Source organism: Oreochromis niloticus, linkage group LG7 (genome assembly GCF_001858045.2).
Source record: "Oreochromis niloticus isolate F11D_XX linkage group LG7, O_niloticus_UMD_NMBU, whole genome shotgun sequence".
Lineage (NCBI taxonomy): Eukaryota > Metazoa > Chordata > Actinopteri > Cichliformes > Cichlidae > Oreochromis > Oreochromis niloticus.
Window position 1 is genome coordinate 10,302,101 of NC_031972.2, and position 21,878 is coordinate 10,323,978.

Sequence of the window (21,878 nt, forward strand, 5' to 3'; positions counted from 1 at the left end):
AGTTTTTGGCAAATTAGGATATTGTCAGGTACATTGTACAGTGTGTCACTTGTAATCTCTTGCAGGTTTTTTGCACATCTGGCAAACCAAGCATGTAAAAATAGTTTTAGTTCCCCAATGATTATAACTTTGGTGCTAAAACATGAAAAAGTCTGATGATGATACTAGTTTTACTGTTTCTAGTCTTACCATCACTTTCACTTGGCATAAGACTTCTCTGGGCAGGAAGCGTGAGAATAAAGGCACAAGTGCATCTCACATGACAGAAGCAACCCTGTTCAGGGATTTTGGCCTTACAGTTCTGTGAAGTGTTTTTTCTTTCCCTCAAAAGCTTATCTTTTAGATCTTCAATAAACATCAGATGAGCTGTGTCTATATTTACTGTATGTTTTCTAGATAAGAGCCTGCAGGGCCTGCCTCAAGTGACCCCTCCCTCATCCCTTCCTCTTTATCAGTACAAAAGAGTCGAGTCATGGTTAACCCTGAATAATCCATTTAGTTTTGGGTTTTTTTACTTTTTAAACTTTAACTTTAACTTTAAACTTTGCATCTAATAATCTTTTATAGTTGTTTTTACATGTGGAACACACAGGGAAAGAAGGCTGCAGTAAAAGTTTCAGCTTGGGTAAATCAGCATAAATCACCATGGTAAATTATTCTACGAACCTAACCTACTCTGAGAGATTTTCTAGGAATGGCGAGGCTATTTTCTGGAGAATTGATTGTCAGTGGAACCTAACCTGTAGATTAATCAGCAGAAAGAAATCTGCATACTGACCAATTAATTCTCCAGAAAACAGTATCACCATTCCTGGAAAATCTCTCAGACCTCTGCAGGGAGACTAGAAGGGTCTGAAGATTTTTAGTAGCATCCTAACTGGTTGGTTCCCTGATGAGCATCGGTAATGTATCAAATATATTAGAGATATAAGCAATGCCAACACAGAACACACACCAAAAATACCTATTTAATGAATAAAATTATTGATTCACTTTGATCTGATTTCCATGTCTCCGTTATTATGCTCTAGAGGAGTAAGTTTTATTATATAGATGGATCCAATTTAAATAAACAGCAACACTGAGAGCACACTTAGAGATAAAATCATTAACTTAAATGAAAATGTTGATTTCAATGCTCCTTGTGCTAAATAACCAGATTAATGATTTTCTGCAGTATAAACTGTGTCCTTTTTGCAACAATGTTGCATTTTCCAGTTATCTTTTTTATGTTTTTTATAGATCCTACACAATTTTATCATCATGTCATAATGTCTGTGACGAGAATAGGTGGCACTCATAGGGATCATTTAGTGTGGAATAAAAGTCACATGGTCGATGAAACTAGATGCTGCTAAAACCATCCATTTCATGTGGGTTAACTTACTGAGTTAACTTAACCAGCTCGTAAGACCGCTCAAAGAAAAAGATACCCAGGTGGAAGTTTGCTTTTGGTGTAAACCCCACAAGTGGAAAATTCCTATTGGTGGAACATCGCTAAGAAGAGCCATCAGTTCTAGGATCTGTTTAACTCTGACTATTTAAGTCCCTGCTCTTCTCCCTTGGCTTGTACTGCAAGGCGTCTTAAAGTAAGTTAAAAAAAAACAACAACTATATATTAATATAATTTTGGCTATGTCTATACCTGTTCTTCTGTTTAAATACTTGCTGTGACAGTACAATATGGCATCATCCCCACCCATGTGGTTAACAAACCGATAGATTCTCAGATGCACGCAAGTAAGGGAACAGTCTCTTCAAGAATTGAAGAATTTTGAAGCTTGTCCACCACCAGATGGGGCATGCTAAATCTGAATATAGCATTGGTTTATGTATCTCAGTAACATTTTAAACCTGCATGGAAAAACCATTAAATCCGGAGAACCTGTCACACTCCGCATTTATCCTGTTTATTTAGGTAAGGCATTCGTGTGAGTGTTGGGAGCTAAGTTCTTCGTTTGCGAACACCTCATCGTCTTAATTTACGCTGGTGAATACCGTCCAGCGTCATTCTGTGGAAATATGATACTGAGATTCTGCACCAGAACTGTGGTAAGCAATATCCTTTCATTTAACTATACCTGATAATAATGTAACTTTTTGGATGTTACACTTGGATGGCTGAACGGATCCATAACTGATTGCATTTTAGATCATAAAGCCAGATCGGTTCAGTCCCTGATCCAATTTGGCTCGATCATTTCCCAGCTCATCACATCTGGATCTGTTCATAGCAGCTTATTTTACATTTTTGATCTGTATTCCTTATTTAAAATGTCTCATCCTCTAATAATATACTGAAATACCCAAAATGAAAGGTTAATTAAATGTGAAACGGTGGCTGTGAGGAAGCCATCATCGATCAGTGAAGGCTGATATTACATCAACAAATATAACGAATGGTCATAAACCTTAGCAAAGAGTTTTAATTATTATTAAATAAAAAGTGCAGATCCACTTTTGAGTCTGTTACTATATGGGTGACTAATATCAGAGGTCTATCAGTAAACTGATTTGCACCAGAATCTTTTTTTTACTTTGTCACCTATGTTTTGTCTCTCTCAGGTTACCGATGAATAATTAGATTTAAAATCATAATAAAAGTGCTCATTTGAAGTATGCAAAAGCTGGAGACCATCCCAGCTGTACTATTCTGCATAAGTAATAAATGGGTACAGGCCACCAGTCTGTCACAGAGCTAACACAGACTGACAACCATTCAGACCTATGACCAATTTAGAATCTCCAGTTAACCTAACCCTACCAACTGCATGTCTTTGGTGTGGGAAGAAGCCACAGTACCCAAAGAAATCCCATGCAGACATGAGGAGAACATGCAAACTCCACACAGAAAGCACCTGGCTAGATGTTGGATTCAAACCCAGAACCGTCTCGCTATAGATGGTAAATGGACTGATTCTTATATAGCACTCTATTCTACTTCAGCACTCAAAGTGCTTTATACAACATCACCCATTTGCACCCATTTGTACAGTGCTTTGCTTTTTTTTTTTTTTAATGTAAATATACACCAAAGTGCTTTGTATCCACACACACTTATACTCATCATTTCATCTTCAAATTAATGACCAATCTTTAAAGTCTTGTCTCTTTTCCGATTGAATATGAATATTGTATCAGTACCTCAGCAAATTTAATAATCAATCATGTGTTTCATAGTACATCATCTACTCTTTGGAGATTAAGGAAGTTGGATGATCTTTTAGATCATTTATGCAGAAAAGTACAAAACTTTAAAATGTTAAAGTTTTTCAGGTTTTTTTAGTCTTATTTCAATTCATATATTGTTTCACTGCCTGTTGATCAGCTAGACCGTTCTCTTATTACTCATATTGTTCTTCATCTCAGTAGTTCTTGTAATTATCAGGTAAAGATGGGCATGGTGAATCCCTGTGCCTTAGTCAGTTCCTGCCATTTGATGAAGACTGTATCAAGGACTTGGGTTAATGGCAGATGCCTGACCTATCAACAAGCCCTGCCAACTCAGCCAGTGCCCACACTTCAGCATACCTGTGAGCGCTACCTCATCCTCCTGGAGCCCTTTGTGGAGGTGGATGAGCTGAAGAGAACAAAACAGCTGGTGCAAGAATTCCTGAAACCAGGAGGCGTTGGAGAAAAACTGCAAAAAGGCCTAGAAAGGAAGGCTCACAATACTGACAACTGGGTAAGCCTAACAGCAGTGCTGAAGGGTAGCTTATAGGTGCGACAGTTATGAAAACTCACAGGGAGCTCTGAGCCTCATATTCCTTTAGCCTTAAGTAGTGACTGAATTACTTTATCCAAATCTTCAAAACTTGACTTTTTTGTTTGTTTGTTTTTAAATTTGATCATTATTAACAAGCTTTCAAGCTGGTAAAATTAATTCCTTACTGAAAAAGCTCTTACCTGTCCTGTCTTGGCTAAATGTACGCAAATTTCTAACCTTTTTCATTTAATAATTATCAGTTCTTATCAAGACTGCAGAGGAGTGAGCAACTATGTTCTCACAGTGAACTCATCTTTGTGCTGATCAATGCTGATCATAGCATTTTACTAGAGAGAGTAGAAGCCTTCAATGGTATTAAAGGAGATGTAATACACTGATTTAAAATGTATTATGTTTCAATTTGATAATATTGGAAAACACAACATACATTTTTATTGCTATGCAGATGGTGCCCAGCTATGTTGATCCATGAAGACAGATGGCACAAATAAAAAGGCTTTTCTATTTCTAAATTCAGAAAAAAATTAGATTGCTGTATTTGGGCCTAAAAGCTCAAGAAAAATGGTGTCTAATCAGATACTCTGGATGGCTTTATCCCTGGCCTTCAGAAAGACTGTTCCACTGAATTCCCAGCAAACATTTTTTTTTCCCCCCATCTTTTTGAAATTAAATGCGCTAAAGTAATTTACATTTATATGCCTTTAAATTCTGCCCCATTTGTTACACAGTGGACTCAAATTGCTAAGCTGCTACAACCACTGTTACTCTGTCTTCTGTCTGTTAGTCAACCTGGCAATATACATTTAAGTACCTCTAGTTGTATGCTCAAAATTCACAATACTCACTATAGAACTTTTTTTTTTTTTTTTAATTATGACTTGATGTCAGTGATATAGATCTTCATAAACTGCAGCATGAATAGATCAACAGATGTACTAGTTGAGTACTAGCAAGCTCTCAATGAAAGTGCAGACGTTATCAACTGCATTTAACTTATTGTTGCACGAACACAATCCTGAATTTTGTGGGTGGACTGTAATACATTCTTGCACTTACCTAAAATTATTAAAAAAAACAAAACAAAACATGAAAAGGAACCAAATCTGACTTTCTGGGGGCATTTTATGTAAATTTATCTTTAATTTTGTTTATTTGTGTATGTGAGTAAAGATACCTTTTTTTTTCTTTTTCTTTTTTTTCTCCCCTTCGGAAAAAAGGGTCCTCCCCCTTTTTTCACAATACACTACAAATTCATGAATAGTCTTCTCCAAATGAAGCGTCTTGATCAAATTGAGTATGTGTGTATGTGTGTATCTGTGTTTAGTTAACAGACTATATGGTGCAGACTGACTATCTTGACAACCGTCTGCCTGTGGTGGCTTATTCAAATAACAGTGGTTCCTTTCCCCGAATGGACTTCAGGGATGAGGAGGGACAAATAAGGTGAACTATTTAACTGTATACTGCATTGTGAAGGGGCGGGGTCTACAGGAAAATGCAATGAAAATAAAATCCTGGGCTGAGTTTGGGGTGTTAAGGCTGCATAACACAAATGATCTCAAATGATAGGATTGGTAGTTTGTCACAATGGATTCTGAAGGTCTGAATCTTGGTCGTTTCTGATTGCTATATTATGGACGTTGTATTATGTCAATGCCATGCAAATGTTTATCTAAATAAACATGTTCTCTCCCTAGGTGTGCTGCCAAAGTGATAAGAGCTATTTTGGACTCCAAGACAATGACTGACAAGTGAGTATTATCAGATCAAGTAAAACAAAAATCAAAAAGCTTAGAAAGTGGCAGGTATTGAGAATTATTATTTAAAATTCAATATTCTGTGATTACCTCCTGTCAACAGAAGGGTGCTAACGGGATCTGGGTTTACTGTATCACTACAGTATAGTCATTTGCGTTTCAAACCTCCACCCAGTACTGATAACATTTGAAAATATCTAGGTCTGTCTGTCGGGAGGGAGGGAAATGGGTAATTGTGATGCAATGGAAAGCACTGAGGAGCTACCAAGGTTTTGACCTAAGTTCCAGGTATACCATAAACACATCATGTGATCATACCCTGGAAGTTTCAGGTCATTGCAGTTTAAAATTGTTTGCATTTCCCTTATAAAGCTGATACTCGTATTTTCACTGTTTAGTGTTATTCCCACACATAAGAATAAGTCCTTGTTTCTCATGTGGCTGAGGTTTAACTTTAATCAAAGTGCCATAGCTTCAGACATGAACAGTAAGTTATTGTTGACACAGGCATCATGTTTAACAGTGAGGCGCTACCAGCTGATTACCTGGGAGGAAAACCCCTGTGTATGAAGCAGTATTCCCAAATGCTATCATCATGCCGTATTCCGGGCCTGGAGACGGACTCGGTTGTGTTCCATGGCAAGACTTCTTACCCTTCCAGATGCATTACATTGGCATACAACAGTCAGGTGAGGAGCACATCATCACACACTTGTCTGACATTCTGGGACTGTATTCATCAGTTTACAAAGAATGGTGTTATAATACATCTTAGTAGAAAAAGTGAAGTTGAAGATCAAGCAGTTTAAAAGGTGTAGAATGCACACTTTTCACTGTGCTAACTGCAATTGCTTTCTTCCACAATCCACAGATCATACTTCTCCAATATTGTTAAGATTCAACCCTCAAGTGAGCACATAAACAGTGATATGTATATCACAGGCACTAGAGACAAGGATTTTTAGGAACTCTGCCAATTCATTTATTATATAAATCATTTTATTCGGGGAAAAGTCCATCCTGGATTCTGGAGCCTTTCACAGCTGACTTTGGGTATGTGGTAGGAACATCAATCCACTGGTGTGCTGCATGGCCAACACAGACATTCATGTTCACATTCGCACAAAAACTGCCACAGGCTCCTGGTAAGGGCATTATAATATGAGCGAGTGGAGGATTTTTTGTACTTACGACAGTAATAAAGCACAAAATTGCAAATAAAGTTGGGTAAAAACAAAAACATTAGACTGACATCATGTAGATGAGAAGTTCAAATTGCTTTAATAAATAATATGTACACTATAAATCTAAGAAAAACAGCTGCATGAAGGTATAAAACAAAGTATGTTTGGGATCTTATGCCTGACGTGTGTTCACCTGTCACAGAATGAGGAGTTCTTATACAGCTTTACAGAAATCGATAGGAAATTTTTCCTGAAGCATCCTTTATAGCAGCGAGGCTGAATCCATCAGAGGGTGAAGGAGCTCTGCTGCCTCAGAAGTGTGGATTTGAGTGGCAGTGATGTCCATGATGTAGAGCAGTTTGTCTGTACCTCATTTCTGACCAATGATGCTTCCAGCCTTGAGGATCAGTTTGTTGATCCTGCTGGCATCTCTGGCACTGATGCTGCAGATTAGCAAAAGCCCCAGACTGTGTGGGATGGTGATCATGGCAAAAGTCACTCTGGTAATAAGTGTAAATAAAAATTCAACTCTGTGCTAAATGGATCTATGTCAGATGATACACATCCCAAATTTCTGAAGGAATGTTTTACAACCAGTTATTTTATTCTCTTATGGTGGGCAAGTTCACTCTCTCACACACTCCCTTCCCGTGTGTGTGTGTGTGTGTGTGTGTGTGTGTGTGTGTGTGTGTGTGTGTGTGTGTGTGTGTGTGTGTGTGTGTGTGTGTGTCCTTTCTTCAGTTCTTTATGCTGGAGGTCTACAATAGTGATGGGAGTCCTTTGACTGTGCACCAGCTTTGTGTTCAGCTGGAGAGAATCTGCAGCTCTTCACTGGAGACGAGCACAGAGCCCGTTGGCATCCTCACCTCCTTAAATCGTGACTCCTGGAGCAAATGCTATGACAGATTGATCCAAGGTGAGCACAATTATGCTTTTGTACAGGTGTAAAGAAGCTAATGTATATGTAAGGGGGATTAACTGGGAAACACTGCAATGCAAGCGCTAAACTGATGTTAAAATGAAACAACGTAATATGAGGCCAGGTAAAACTGGAAGTTCTCCATGTAAGAAAATTATATTAAGTAGTCAGTGAAAACCAAACTGCTTTATTGAATCTCTGAAAACCCCTGTTGATCTCATAGCATAGCTTTCTTTTTTTTTTTTCATTTAAAAAAAAGGTAGAAAAGAGCATGTGGAATAAGAGTTGCCACTATGAGTGTTCATTAATTTGAAGAGAGTGGTGATGTTTTCATAATAAGGGTATAATGGGCACCAGTGGATTCCACTAAACTGAGCTCAGTAAACTCTGTCCTGTTGTTCTGAGTGTTTACAGCCAAACCTCACACATTCCTGTTCAGTAATAATACTAGGAATTTATTGAAACAGAGCAGAACTGGACTTAATGGAGCATAGGAACGTTTATATAAATTGGCCAAAATGCAGCTGTTAATGGGACTGTGCTACTACTAAACAGTATGTTGTGTTAAAGTCATATGCACAGTATTCCCACTCTCATGCTTTCCTCCTTAGACAGTTGAGATCATTTATTCCACCATCTGTTTTTGTATTGTTACAACTGATTTCAAGGTGTAATGCAAAGAGTAGAGGGGATGTTTTTAAACCTGCTTTGAACACTAAAAAATTAATTTAGCAGAGGTGGGGACAATTGGACAGAGGCAGGAAAATCAACCTCATCCTCCCCAGCAAATAGTACCTTGAGTTCCACACATTGCAAAAAACCCCAAGGTGATGCATGCATTTATGAAACTGGCACCGTAACACTATCTTGTCACACAGACTGCTTAGGATTTGATGGTTAATGCAAACAAATGGCATATAAGTGACCCCTTACAATCAACTGACTCAGTCTTATATCTATTTTATCCTAGTCTTATCACCATCTTGACACACCCAAAGTCAGTTTGAAGATGAGAGTGGTCCTTGCGGCCTGGTCCTTGTCATCAAAACGACTGTTTTAGAGGCAAAGGGATCAAAAGTTTATTCCACATGGTTGTAATACTTTTGGTCACTCAGTTGTCTTGGTATTAAATACTAGTGAATAAAAGTAAAGTCAGCATTATCACAGGGGAAATGAAGGAGATAATCCGGGTGACAGACACCAAGAATCCCCTGAAAAGCAGAAGTGCTGGGACAGGGGGACAGAGACAAGATAACAGTGCATTTGAGAGGACCCTTGTATTAAAATGGTGTTTCCCTATATGGACAACATAATAAAGCTCTGGCTAATTCAGTTTCTATTGACTATCATATACTGCAACATTTGGTCAACAATGAACTTTTTTTTTTCAAATTATTATTATCAATGGTATTATACAAGTGCTGTATTAACTTCTAAAGGTGTAAGTATTTGTCTGAATAAAGACTGAATATGAATGCATGAATCATGTATGCTTTGTCTGTTGCATTTGTGTCCAGATAAGACCAACAAAGAAGCGCTGTCAGCTATCCAGAGGAGCATCTGTGTAGTATGTCTGGATAAAGCCATGCCTCAAGTGCCTGATGACATGTACACCAGATGTAATGTCCTCCAGATGATGCATGGAGGAGGCAGCCAGTGGAACAGTGCCAACCGCTGGTTTGATAAATCACTACAGGTGATTTGATTCATAGTAGACAAACTTCATTTGTATGGTATCACAAAAATGGTTTGCTCTTTAAGGTAACAAAAAATTCTAGCATCACTTATAAAGTATTTTAAAAATGCATATATAATTGGATACAAATCACAGAAATGAGTACAAAGAATATTCTAACAAATGATAAATTTTAACTTTAAAACCTTAGGTCCAACTAGGTTGAAAAGTTAGTTGTTTTGTTGTTGTAATTGTCCTAAGCGCTGCATTCAGTACTGTGGACAATGATGTATTATTACAGTGACTAGAGCATGCAGTAGGTAACTAATAGACTCCAATTTCTTCATGTAAACGGAGTCCTCTTAACACACTAAGGTAATTATGTTAACTGAGTTCCACAGGGTTCTGTGCTAGGACCAGTTCTGGTTACATTCTACAGGCTTCTCTTGGGTAGTTTAATTACAAGGCATAGCATAAATTTTCACTACTATGCGGATAACACACAACAATTATAGTGCAAGAATGTCTTAAAGATCTCGATGACCTCTAATTTCCTTCCAAGTCCAGATTAAACCAAGGTTATTGTACTCTGTCCCAAAAATCTTAGCAATATGGTATTTAACTCTGTTACACTCAAAGTTATTACCTTGACTCCAGTAATACTGTGAGGAATCTTGGAGACCTTTTAAACCAGGATATGTCCTTTAGCATGTTGAACGAATATATAGAACTGATTTTCTTTCTTTTGCATAAGCATAAAATGAGAAATATCCTGTCTCATAGTGATGCTGAAAAACTATCCATCCATTCCATCCGCTCATCCTTTTCAGGGTGCTGGAGCCTATCCCAGCTGTCATAGGGCAAGAGGCAGGGTACACCCTGGACAGGTCGCCAGTCTGTCGCAGGGCCAACACACAGGGACAGACAACCATTCACACTCACATTCACACCTAGTGGCAATTTAGATTATCCAATTAACCTATCCCCACAAGTTGCATGTCTTTGGACAGTGGGAGGAAGCTGGAGTACCCGGAGGGAACCCACGCAAACACAGGGAGAACATGCAAACTCCACACAGAAAGACCCCGGCCTGATGGTGGAATTGAACTCAGGACCTTCTTGCTGTGCGGCAACAGTGCTAACCACCGTGCTAACCACCGTGCTGCTGAAAAACTAATTCATGCATTTATTACTTCTAGGCAGAACTACTGTAATTCATTATTATTAGGATATCTTAAAAGCTCCCTGAACAGTCTTCAGTTGATACAAAATGCTGCAGCATTTTGTACTGACAGGGATTAGAAAGAGAGAGCAGATTTCTCCTATACTGGCTTCTCTTCATTGGCTCCCTGTTAAATCCAGAATCTAATTTAAAATACTTTCACAACATACAAAGTCCTGAATAAACACTCCATCTTACTAAGATTTTACAGTACCATATGACCCAATTGGATCATGTGATTGTTAGGTTTTTCATTATTATTATTATTATTATGATGATGATTATTATTATTATTAGTATTATTATTAGTATTATTATTATTATAAGGTCTTTACACTACAATATAAAGCATCTTGGGGCAACTGTTATGATTTGGCCTTATATAATGTATTGAATTAAATTGTATTCTTGCATCACAATTCACCGACAGTCTAAAGATCTACAGAGCAAAACTAAAACTGAAGCACAATGTCTTAATTAGTGAAAGATGTAGACTAATCCAGCTTGAAACGTAATGCTAACGGCTGTTTTCCCTTCTTTCTTTCAGTTCATTATTGGAGAAGATGGGGCATTTGGTAACAACGTCTCACATAGTTGTTTAGATGGTACAATTGGTATGGCCTTGACTGATTATGTTTTAGCATCCATGTAAGTATACATACAAAAAATATAGTGTTCTATTGTTGTTTGGTCTGTTAACAAAAGCTCAGTTATGAGGAAAGGTGACCTCTAAAAATACACTATTCTTCCCCTAACAAAGACAAGTGTATTTCTTTTTCATTAAATTTATAAGACAAAAGGATAGACTGATCCTTGTGCTTGGGGCTTGGACATGGAAGCAACAGCCTAAGGAGAGAACTTTCAGAGAAAACTCATTTCCACTGCTTGTAAAGGCAAACTCATTCTTTCAGTCATTACCCAAAGTCGTTGACCATAAGTGAACATGGGGACATAGATTGACCAACTAAATAAACAGCTTCCCTTCCCTCAGCTAACTTAACCACCATGGATTGGTACAGCATCATTCCAGAGCTGGCAAAAGTCATTCCCATGAGCACCTCACTCCTGAATAGGATATTGAGATGAGTTCTACTGGAGGAGTTAAAGATCTCCTGGAGCAGAGGGGCCTCTCCCAGATCATCCCAGTGAATCCCTACACATTTAGGCATGCCAACCCTGTTCAGCATCCTCACCACTACCTCCTCAACTCACCACAAGGTGATGCTCAGTTGACCGCTCAGCCCGAGTGTTCAGACCATAAAGCCGCAGATGTAATAGGATTTTTTTTTAAAAAGAAGGAAAAAGAAAAATATCACCCTGCGATGTCCTGGTGCCACATCTGCTCATGAAGACCCTTTTGTTTGAACATGTTATGGACAGACTGATCTCAATCTGAGTGTGGTCAGATTGAGATCATGCAGGCCATTCCTCTAATCACACCCCTCCAGGTCTTGCTGTTATTGCCCACATGATTGTTGAAGTCTCCCTGTAGGACAAAGTTGGTTGGTTGGTGGTGTACTCTCTAGCACCCCACCCAACAACTTCAACAATGCTGGCTATTCTGAACTGACTTTTGGCACATAAGGACAGACAACATTCAGGACTTGTTTTCTAGCCCAGAAGTGCAGGGAAGCAACAATCTATAAAACCCATGCCAAAGGATGGATTCACCAGCTACTTCAGTGTGCATGTCAAAGTATCCTTGGGGAAGATCTGTACCTCCAGTTACAACTATTTTTGATTGTGTGCACAAATTTTAGACAAAAAGCTTAGGCATTGTCAATCTGTGGAACCAGAACCCCAATCCAAGAAGGCTGGCTTAGCTTTGTCTAAAAAGTCCAGTCTTTGATCGCATGAGTATTATCCAGCAGGCAGTACAGGGCTACGAATGAGCTAATGGGTGAGGGGGCTTGCCCAGTTTTGAATGCCACTTTCTGGGAGCTCTTCTACCAGCCACTCCCGTTCTGGCAGCTCCCCTTTATATTGATCTGTTACTTTTAACAGATCAATATAATATATATTAATATATATTTTACTTGTAACCTGTTAGAGCTATTTATACTAATGTGGATTAATACTCAGGTTTTTATCTTTATCTTTAATGTTTAACAAAGGGTTAAAAAAATGTTCTTGGGGATGGGATCTCTTTCAATCCTGGCTTTCTTGACATAAAAAAGTGTCTTTGGGGATGCTTGAGGCTTTGAGTGCCCAGGGTAGCGCTGTGAAAGTACAACTTCAATTACTGGGCAACTCCAGATTGAAACCACAATCTAATCCAATCTAGAGACTGGTTTTCCATTAACATAAGACATTGTTTTACTTATGCTGGCTTTTTTTCTGCCCCTCAGGAGCATTCCCTGTTTGTCATTTGTATTTTTTTTTATTTATTTATATTTGTCTCCTTTTTGGAAACAGCAAGAAACTAGAGATCATGGAGTCTTCCACGGTGCCTTTGCCCACACCTCAGAAACTACACTTCAACATCACAGCTGACATCAAAAAAGCAATTGAGGAGGCCAAACGAAGCATTGATAAGTGAGTACAAAAGCTACTGCTCAAGTTTTAGCTGCATAGGCCCACTGAAAACAAAATCCATCCATAGAGGAAAAACCCAAATAAACATGAATAAGGGTGTTTTCACACCTATAGTTCATTTGGTTCAAATCAGTAAATGAGTTTGTAAACTCTTCTTGTGGTTTGGGTTGTTTTCATGCACAGAATAATCCAAGTAAACTTCAAGCGCAACAAAATGCGTCATGTTCAATCCGCTCATTGGCCAAATGTGTCTGGGGCAGGAGCAACAAAAGTAAACATGGGAAGAAGGCGCTGTAATCCCGGACTATTGGAGAACAGAGAATTTACGTTCATTTCACAGCTAGCTGTAAGCCCATGCAGACCTTTGCACATCCATAGTACCTTGCTCCAATGAGAATGCAAATTGTATGTTGCTATGGGAAGTTTTTAGCTCAAACTTGAAATGTGCACCTTATAGATAGTTTAGATTGGTCAGATAATGCTCATACCATAAGTACCGCTCTGGAGTTCATTTGGAACCGTACAGAGACCACCTCCTCCAAAGGGTCTCAGTGCAGTTGTTTTGATCCACACCAGAGTGTGATCAAATGTTCACACCTGCACAAATGAACCAGAGTTTGCTTTTAAATGGACTAAACAGACTAAACTTTGCTTCAAAATAACCATCAACGGAGCACAACTTTAAAACTAAAAGGTTTATAAATGAGCCCCCAGCTGTAGACAGAGGCTCACTGAAATGGAAAACCCTCTGTGGGCCATAATGTCATGAGGGCTCTGAGGGGGAAGAAAATAACCCCAGGTTTCTTTTCAACACTGTAGCTAGGCTGAGAGAGTCTGAGAAGAAATTTGTCTCATATAATTTTAAACATTTAAAATGAATAAATAGCCATCCCTCTGATGTAACTTTATGTACAGGGTTCATTACTTTTTTTTTTCTTCTTCTTCTCTATCCAGGCAACAAACTTGACTGAGAGTGGACTCTTCTCTGTGCCTGTCCTGCTAGAACTCAGTGCAGTATTCGATAATACTGTAATATTTTATTACACAGTTGAGCATCCCATAGGAATTAAAGATGATGCACTGCAGTGGTTAGAACCATATCTGATGTCCATTTAAATAGGGAGTCTTCCTTACACACTAAGGTTAATTTATGGTGTTCCAGATAAATCTGTTCTGAGACCGCTTCTGTTTTATATTATACATGCTGTCCTTCGCATTGCATGCTGTGAACTAATAAAAAAACGGCATATTGGCTTATCTTTAGCTCTGTTAAATTCAGAATCCAACTTAAAATCCTGCTCCGCACATACAAGGTCTTGAATAATCAGGCTCAATCTTATCTTAATGACCTTATGGTACTGTATCACCCCATTAGCACATGTTACTCTCAGAGTGCACACTTACTCGTTGTTCCCAGCATATTTAAAAGTAAAATGGGAGGCAGAGCCTTCAGCTTTCAGGCCCCTTTTCTGTGGAACCAGCTTCCAGTTTGTATTCGGGAGACAGAAACCCTCTTTACTTTTAAGATTAGGCTTAAAGCTTTCCTGTTTGATAAAGCATATAGGTAGGGCTAGATCAGGTGACCCTGAATCTTTCTTTAGTTACACTGCAATAGGTGCAGGTTGCTGGGGCTTCCCGTGATGTACTGACATGAGTGAGGAAGAAACACACTTTTCAGTCTCCATTTGATCATTAGTTACTGTTTTATACATTGTGTTGTCCTGCCTCCCTCCATTGGTGCCACCTCTCCCAATGACCTGATTTTTAAAAGAGAAATTGCAGTGCAAAACTTCATAGTTCATTACCTCCATTCTCCATACTTAAAAAGACAAATATACATATTTTAATAGCAATACTTATAACAGGAGCATGCAATACACAAACACATCTGTTATCCCATCCTCATCACAACAGAATCGTCCAAGACCTGGATTTCAGTATTCTCTCATTCAACCACTATGGGAAAAACTTTCTAAAAGCAAACAAGATGAGCCCTGATGCTTTCATACAGATGGCTATACAGCTGGCCTACTACAGGTGAGTCATTTAAACCTTTATGGAGATGTTTTTGTAGGCCGACTTTTTCTTCACTAGGTTAAGATGCAACAGAAAATCTTGAACTCATTAATAGTAAGAACCTGGCTTCACACTTCATTCTTTGAAAACACAAAATGGTGTAGTCACAGAAACAATTGTTTTGTTTCCTGTATAGACCTAATTGAGAGGAAAACTTATTTAACATTCACATAAAATGTTGATCCTTATCAAAATCACCCGTATTTCTTTGTTAATCTAATTACTAAGCAGGCTATAAAGTTTAGGCATATAGATTGTTGCCAGCTGACCCTTCTGAAGGGCCTGGCGCAAGATTTTCATTACAACTGTTAAGTTGTAATGAAGTCATTTGTATGAGACTGGTGATGGTTGCAATTCTCAATTTAAAGAAGGTTTAGGCTGCACCAACAAAATTTTGACATTTTAAACTTTATATTTATTATTAGCCATGCTTTGTAGTGATAAATGCATTCTAAAAATTCCAGCGTTACAATGGATCCCCACTCTGTTGACTGAAACATTGGTCTAGGATGGTAGAACATCAGTCACCAGGAGTCTGTGTGCAGATTTTACAGATGATACTAAATCTTTTAGTCTCAGACGGAAAGAAATGAACTATTTGTATTTGAGCTATTGTAAGTTTTATTGCAAACAATTCTCCAGGTTTATGCAAGCCCAATTCCAAATCTGTGTAAAATGTAAAGGGGAAAATGGAATGTCGAGACTTTACAAAAGGGATGATCCTTCATTTGTGGATGGCACAATGAAAATGGCTTACTGTGCCATCTACAAATGCAGGTTAAAGCTTTAACATGTAAAGTAAAAAGTCATGTGAATATATATTCCAGAAATGTTGTCATCTATGGAATAAGGTTCATTTACAATGGACTGAGGCAAAGTAGAAAACCGTTCTATAGTCAGATGACTTGACATTTTTGTTTTTTGAAAACAAACCTTGTTTTCTCCACACTAGAGAGAGATCGTTTGGCTTATCAGCACTTTACTAGTGAAAGCCCTGCAAATTTCAGCAAAACAATACTAAACTGAGTACTGCAACTGTGTGGCGTCACAGTACAAGAGTGCCGGAGCTGAACTGGCCTCCCTGCAGACCAGATATTTCATCACTTAAAAAATTTTTTTTACATTTTGCGATGAAAAACACAACAATGAAGACCAGGACTGGGGAGCTAGAAGCGTCTGACAAAAATGGAGCAACATTCTTCTCCCAAAAGTGCAGCAACTGGTCTCCTGAGTTTTCTCACATGTGATAAAAGTGGGAATACCAAACGGTGGTAAATGTTTTTAAATACTCTAGTGTGACTAGAACATAGCTTTGACTTGCACATAATTGCATTCTCTTTATATTTTCTTTTTACACAGCATCCCAACATTTTTGGAATTGGGGTTGGATTTTGGAACACAGGTTGTTTAAAATATTTTTCTCCAATCTCTTGGCAGGGTGCACCGGCAGCACTGTGCATCTTATGAAGCAGCTTCCATGCGACTGTTCAGGCAGGGACGTGTAGGTGAAATCCCCTCAACTTCAAGTGCCTCAGTTGCCTTTGTCATGGCTTTTAATGACCCAAACAAGAAGGTATGAGGTGGGTTAGGGAGAGGGAGGGGGGTTGCAGGTATTTCACTCTAGGATTGTGGGTAGAGTTATTTTTCTTTGACACTGAAAATAAAATTCAGTGCCACAGAAAATGATGTCAGAGCTCATAGTACATCTGCTGTGGATGATTGCATTATGACTAATCAATCCCCATGAAGAATCTGAATGGGATTTTTACCTGCAGAACACTCTGTTCTGTTGCCAACTTTCCTTGGGTCTCACTTCAGCATTTGAAGTAAGCTAACAGTTTCACTTATTTACATGATGCTGCTACGTAATGCTTTAGATTACAAAGTTCAGTCATAAACACTACCCTGTTACAAGTGATGAATTGTAACTTGTAATCTTGTTGTACAGAACACAGAGAAAGTGGATCTTTTGAGGAAAGCTATAGAAGTGCACAAATGGAACACTAACATGGTGAGTTTTAATGACAAAACTGCTCAGTGCTTCAGTTTGGTGGCAGTCTGTTCCTGTTAAATAGGACAACAAAATGTTAACATAAACACACACTACAGTAAAAATCAGCTTACAAACTTTGCACCTCTCAATCCAGGCTGGGTAAACACAACACCACTAACAAGCTCTGTATTTACATATCTTTCAGCTGTATTCAAAAATAACATCATTGTTGAGAGTGGTGGAAGTCACACTGTTAGTCTGTATGAGCAGCTGTGTAGACTACAGAATGAGCTGTGCTGTTCCTATTGGCTGTTCCATTACTCAGATCTTTTCCTGAAAGGGGCAGTGCAGCAGCCAGGTTGATTTAAAGCGACAGACACTGAAACAGATGATTGTTGCAGACACTGTACAAAAAATGCTGTCTGATATTTCTGGAAAACTTCAAATATGCTATAAATGTAAATTATGGGGACATGTGACACACATTATTTTGACATAAATTGGCAATGGTTAAAAGTGTAAAGTTTAAGACGCCTGTAAAGATGCTGAACTCTACTCCACACTGATGCCAACAAGGTAATAAATGCAGGAAAGAACAGCAAAGATGGGGAAGAGAGGACAAGCTGTCATACTGATGGGCAGCAACAACTGCTCTTCTAAAATGATTTGATGGCCTTTCTCTTTGGCGTTGAATGCTCCAAGAGCAGAAAACTGTCATTTTAAAAAATAAAACCGTTCTTAAAAATCCCTACACTGCTTCTTTGTTTTGCCTTAGTTTTTTTATAGTTTATCAGAGATTGTATTTACCTAACAATCTAGAATTATGACTAGATTGTAGTCTTCTCTATACAGCCGTGGTTAAAACAAATGATGGGTAATAGAACTCAATGGAGACTGTATAATTACACAAAGCCTTCACTATCCCTTGTGTATCTGCCGGTCTGCTAGCATCCACTTGAATCTGAGACCAGATGACCTTTTTCTTCAAAATGAAACTTTTCATCAAAATGTACCACCTGCACATGGGCCTAGGCGATGGACTTCAAAGAAGTATATCAGGAATGACTACTTAGCTGTACATGTCCATGTCACTATAATCTAGGCTTAAGAAGACGATCATAGGATATAAAACTATGGGGAACGAAAAAACCTCATGCAAACATGGATCAAAGAATCAGACTCTTTTGTTGTTGTCATGCTGAGACTGTCTGAAAAATACTGTGTAAGCACTCTACAGGTCATGTTTAGTCCTGTGCAAATATTGTGAGTTGTCTTCTTTGTAAAAGGAAATTAGTGGACAGACAGTCTTTGGGCACTTCCTGGGTCTACAGCACCAAGCAACTGAGAAAAATATTCCCATGCCGGATATCTTCACAGACGCCTCCTTTGATAAAGTTTTTGACTATCGACTTGCTACTAGTCAGGTGAGGAGCACAGCTGAAATGGAGCTGACAATATGTTAATAGTATTATATTACTAGAGACATATAATCAAACTTCTGTCTGCTGCAAAAAATGGTTAATGTTTCTCCAATTTGTATCTTTCCAAACTGATGAGGAAGGGACTCATTTATATTTTGTTTAAATATTATTTTTGTTTTATTGTATTCAGACAGCAGCCTCAACTGATAGTTATGATTAAAAAAAACAAACAAACCACATATTAAGATCAAGGACACCTTTAGGCGCTATATGTCATGGTATTAGCTGTGTTGCTAAACAGGTTTCAATCATTCTCACAGAAGTGCATATCATATGGTTTAACACAATAATTAACCACTATGTCAAACTTTGTTCTACTTCACAAGGTGCCGTCCAAATCTGGTTGTCTTCCATGTGCTGGTCCTTATCAATATAAAACGTATGATATATGCTATACTCTTTTGAAGGATGACATGACTTTTGTGGTGTCAGCCTTCAAAACAAACACAGAAAATAATTCAGAAGAGCTAAAAAAAGCTGTGGAGGATGCACTGCTGGACATGAGGACCATACTGTGAAAACAAAGACGTGAGTGAAGTGGTGGCTTTTCACTTTTGTTGAATGAGAATGTGACTAAGAGGCTTTGCTGTTGTAATGTTTTGTTTTGTTTTGTGGGGTTTTTTGGGGGGGGGGGCTTGCAAGCTACTTTTAAAATGACCAGGGTAGTGGGGTGGATTGTTCATCCCGTTCCTCCTTGCATGTAGAAGCAGATACTGATCCTGCTGATCGGTTAAGGACCTTCTAAGGCCCTGGCCAGCTCTCCTAGAGTTAACTGCCTGTCTCCTGGAATCTTCTCCATAATGTGCTAAGAGACCCTGCAAACTTGCTGGCAATGGTGAATACTGATTTACCATCCTGGTGGAATTGGACTACCTGTGCAACCTCAGTAGGAGGTTAAGAAAAGACAACTAAGTTTAAGAAAGATTTCTCCACCATCTTAAGTGCCAACACAATGCAAATCCCCTACCTAAACTTTACTCCCGCAGAGGTAGATTATCTTGTTAATAGCCTTAACATCCTCACCACGTACAAACCTGGATACTGTAGTTTCTCTGAAAAAGAAAGCAACCTGGAGAGTAAATGGCACGCTCATTTAGAAAATCTTTATTTGGCCTGGGATAATAATTTGATCAGAAAGTTTGAAAGCCCTCTTTAAAGCTAGGACGTCTTACCGTTTGTCACTGATGAAGAAAATTGGGAGAACCCCAGGTTTCTTTTCAGCATTTTAACCAGGCTGAGTCTGAGCTAAGTATTCCTTTAATCGTAGCTAACATTTAATTTCTTTGCAAATAAAGATTTATCTAAAAATATTTGCAATAATCCCACAATGTGTCATTAAATACAGCAAGTTTAATAACTTCTGATATTTACTTACTTTCTCTCTCATACCTTATACATCAGGCCACACATGGGTCTGAGGTATGTATGAGGTGGCATTAATTAAAGCATTACGTGAGCCATCTTGGTTAATTATCGCCTAATTTCTAACTCTTTTTTTTTTTTAAATGCTTGAAATACTGTAATAGTGTGAAACAGTACTTTATCATCAGTGATGGGAATAACGGCGTTACAAGTAATGGCGTTACTTTTTACAGTAATGAGTAATCTAACTAATTACTATTCCTATCGTTACAACACCGTTACAGTTACTAACAAGAAAATGCAGTGCGGTCGCGTTACTATTTGTCAACAGACGGTTGAAGCTGTGTTCAGCTTACCGCATCTTATATCAGCTGCACAGAAGTAGTTGTCTATGTAAGTAATCTGGGCGCTACAGCTTTAAGCAGCTGCACGCGCTCCCGCGGACGGCAATCACTTTCTGGCAGACGATCACTTTTTGGCACAACACCTGGAGCTAGGGGGCAAAACAATCGCATAAGTGCTGCTGTTTGACTGAAGAAGAATAAAGTAGTCTTGGTAAGCCAATCACATGACCACTTCAGGATTACAAAGCAACAAGGTGATATATACCAGTTTTTAAATTGTGTTAATAGGCCACGTAAAACCAGAGTCATGATAAACAATATATACTCTTCCTCAATAGTTTCGTCACGTTTACAGTCTAAGGACAGCGCTAGCAAGCACTCTCTGCTTATGACCAAAAAACAAGAAACAAAACAAACCAAAAAACAGCCCTTTCGCGTTGGTGGAAAAATGTACCATGTCGACCAATAAAAACAAAAAAATGATATGGCAACATGACATTTGGTTGTTTAGGAAGACAGGGAAGTTTTAGGTGTGACAGAGGGAGAGGGGGAGAGAGAGAGAGAGAGAGACAGCAGAAAAAGAGAGAGAGCGAGTTTTAAGATGTGAGAAATTTGTGACGTTTAGCGTGTTTGGAGTGTGCAGTTAATGTGTTGTCGTGTGTAGTGTGTGGATAGTTTTGTGTTGTGTTTCAGAACAATTAGGCGACTGCTGACTGCTGGTAGAGAACAGGAGTGATACACCTGCTGCTGTCAGACCTGCAGGTATCAGGCTGTGATGTTTTCCTTTATAGTGGACAGAAATTATTTTTTTGGGAGTGGCACAAATAATTTGTGGCATCTTATTGAATCCAGAACACCTGACTGTTCTGTAAATAGTTTGAAATGGTTACAAAAAAAGGGGTAAAAGGTAAATGGCTGCAAATAACTTTGTTGTTTGCAAAACTTGTACATAGGATTTTAAAATTGACAATTTATATTTACATTTAAAGTTATGAAATATGATTCAGAAAACATGTTTGTGGTTGTTACAGTAAAAAATATAACCTTTTCTACTCGGATTTTATGTTTTTGTTTTTGTTTTTTTTTTGTCTGATTTTTAGATCAATTGTGTTAATACAGTATGTCAAAATGAAAACATAACTGTAAGTTCAGACACGTTAGGTTGTGCTGAAAAGAATGATACCAAACAAGGCAAAGTAAATAGTTTTTAAACGTGAAATGTAGAGGTCAAATCAAAAGTGGTCAAAAATGGCTAATTATACCCTGGACCCCAGAGGATTAAACTTTTTTTTTTTTTTTTAAAGTTACGCAATAATTACTTTTCAAGTAATTAATTACTTTTAGAATATTGTAACTCAGTTACTAACTCAGTTACTAGTTACTACTTCAAAAAAGTAACTATAATTAATTACTTTTTCAAAGTAACTTGCCCAACACTGTTTATCATTTGAGAATGTTAGGAATGATCTGTTTATGGCCTCTGACAGAGTGCTTGTCCTGCTAGACCTCAGTGGAGCATTTGATACTATTGTCCACAATATTTTATACATTATTAAAGGAACTGCACTGCAGTGGTTTGGATCATTTGTATCTTACAGGTTCA

At 38.2% G+C, this 21,878-nt stretch overlaps 1 protein-coding gene across 1 annotated transcript; it reads left to right on the forward strand.

Annotated features, from left to right (window-relative positions):
- Nucleotides 1-3,394: 3,394 nt before the first annotated feature.
- On the forward strand, nucleotides 3,395-20,232 carry LOC100705206 (carnitine O-acetyltransferase). The gene is made up of 10 exons (XM_019361979.1): nucleotides 3,395-3,685; nucleotides 5,052-5,170; nucleotides 5,425-5,478; nucleotides 6,008-6,173; nucleotides 7,410-7,584; nucleotides 9,105-9,283; nucleotides 11,032-11,132; nucleotides 12,900-13,019; nucleotides 14,934-15,056; nucleotides 16,533-20,232. Exons 1-10 carry the CDS (start codon nucleotides 3,395-3,397, stop codon nucleotides 16,672-16,674), a joined length of 1,470 nt encoding a protein of 489 aa, XP_019217524.1. The 3' UTR covers nucleotides 16,675-20,232.
- The last annotated feature ends 1,646 nt before the right edge of the window (nucleotides 20,233-21,878 follow it).

Excerpts from the sequence above, each read along its gene's own strand:
- LOC100705206 (XM_019361979.1), top strand. The coding sequence starts at position 3,395 with ATGGGCATGGTGAATCCCTGTGCCTTAGTCAGTTCCTGCCATTTGATG. Across the intron at positions 5,479-6,007 it reads TCCAAGACAATGACTGACAA|TGAGGCGCTACCAGCTGATT; the intron begins GTGAGTATTATC and ends CATGTTTAACAG. Across the intron at positions 11,133-12,899 it reads GATTATGTTTTAGCATCCAT|CAAGAAACTAGAGATCATGG; the intron begins GTAAGTATACAT and ends TTTTGGAAACAG.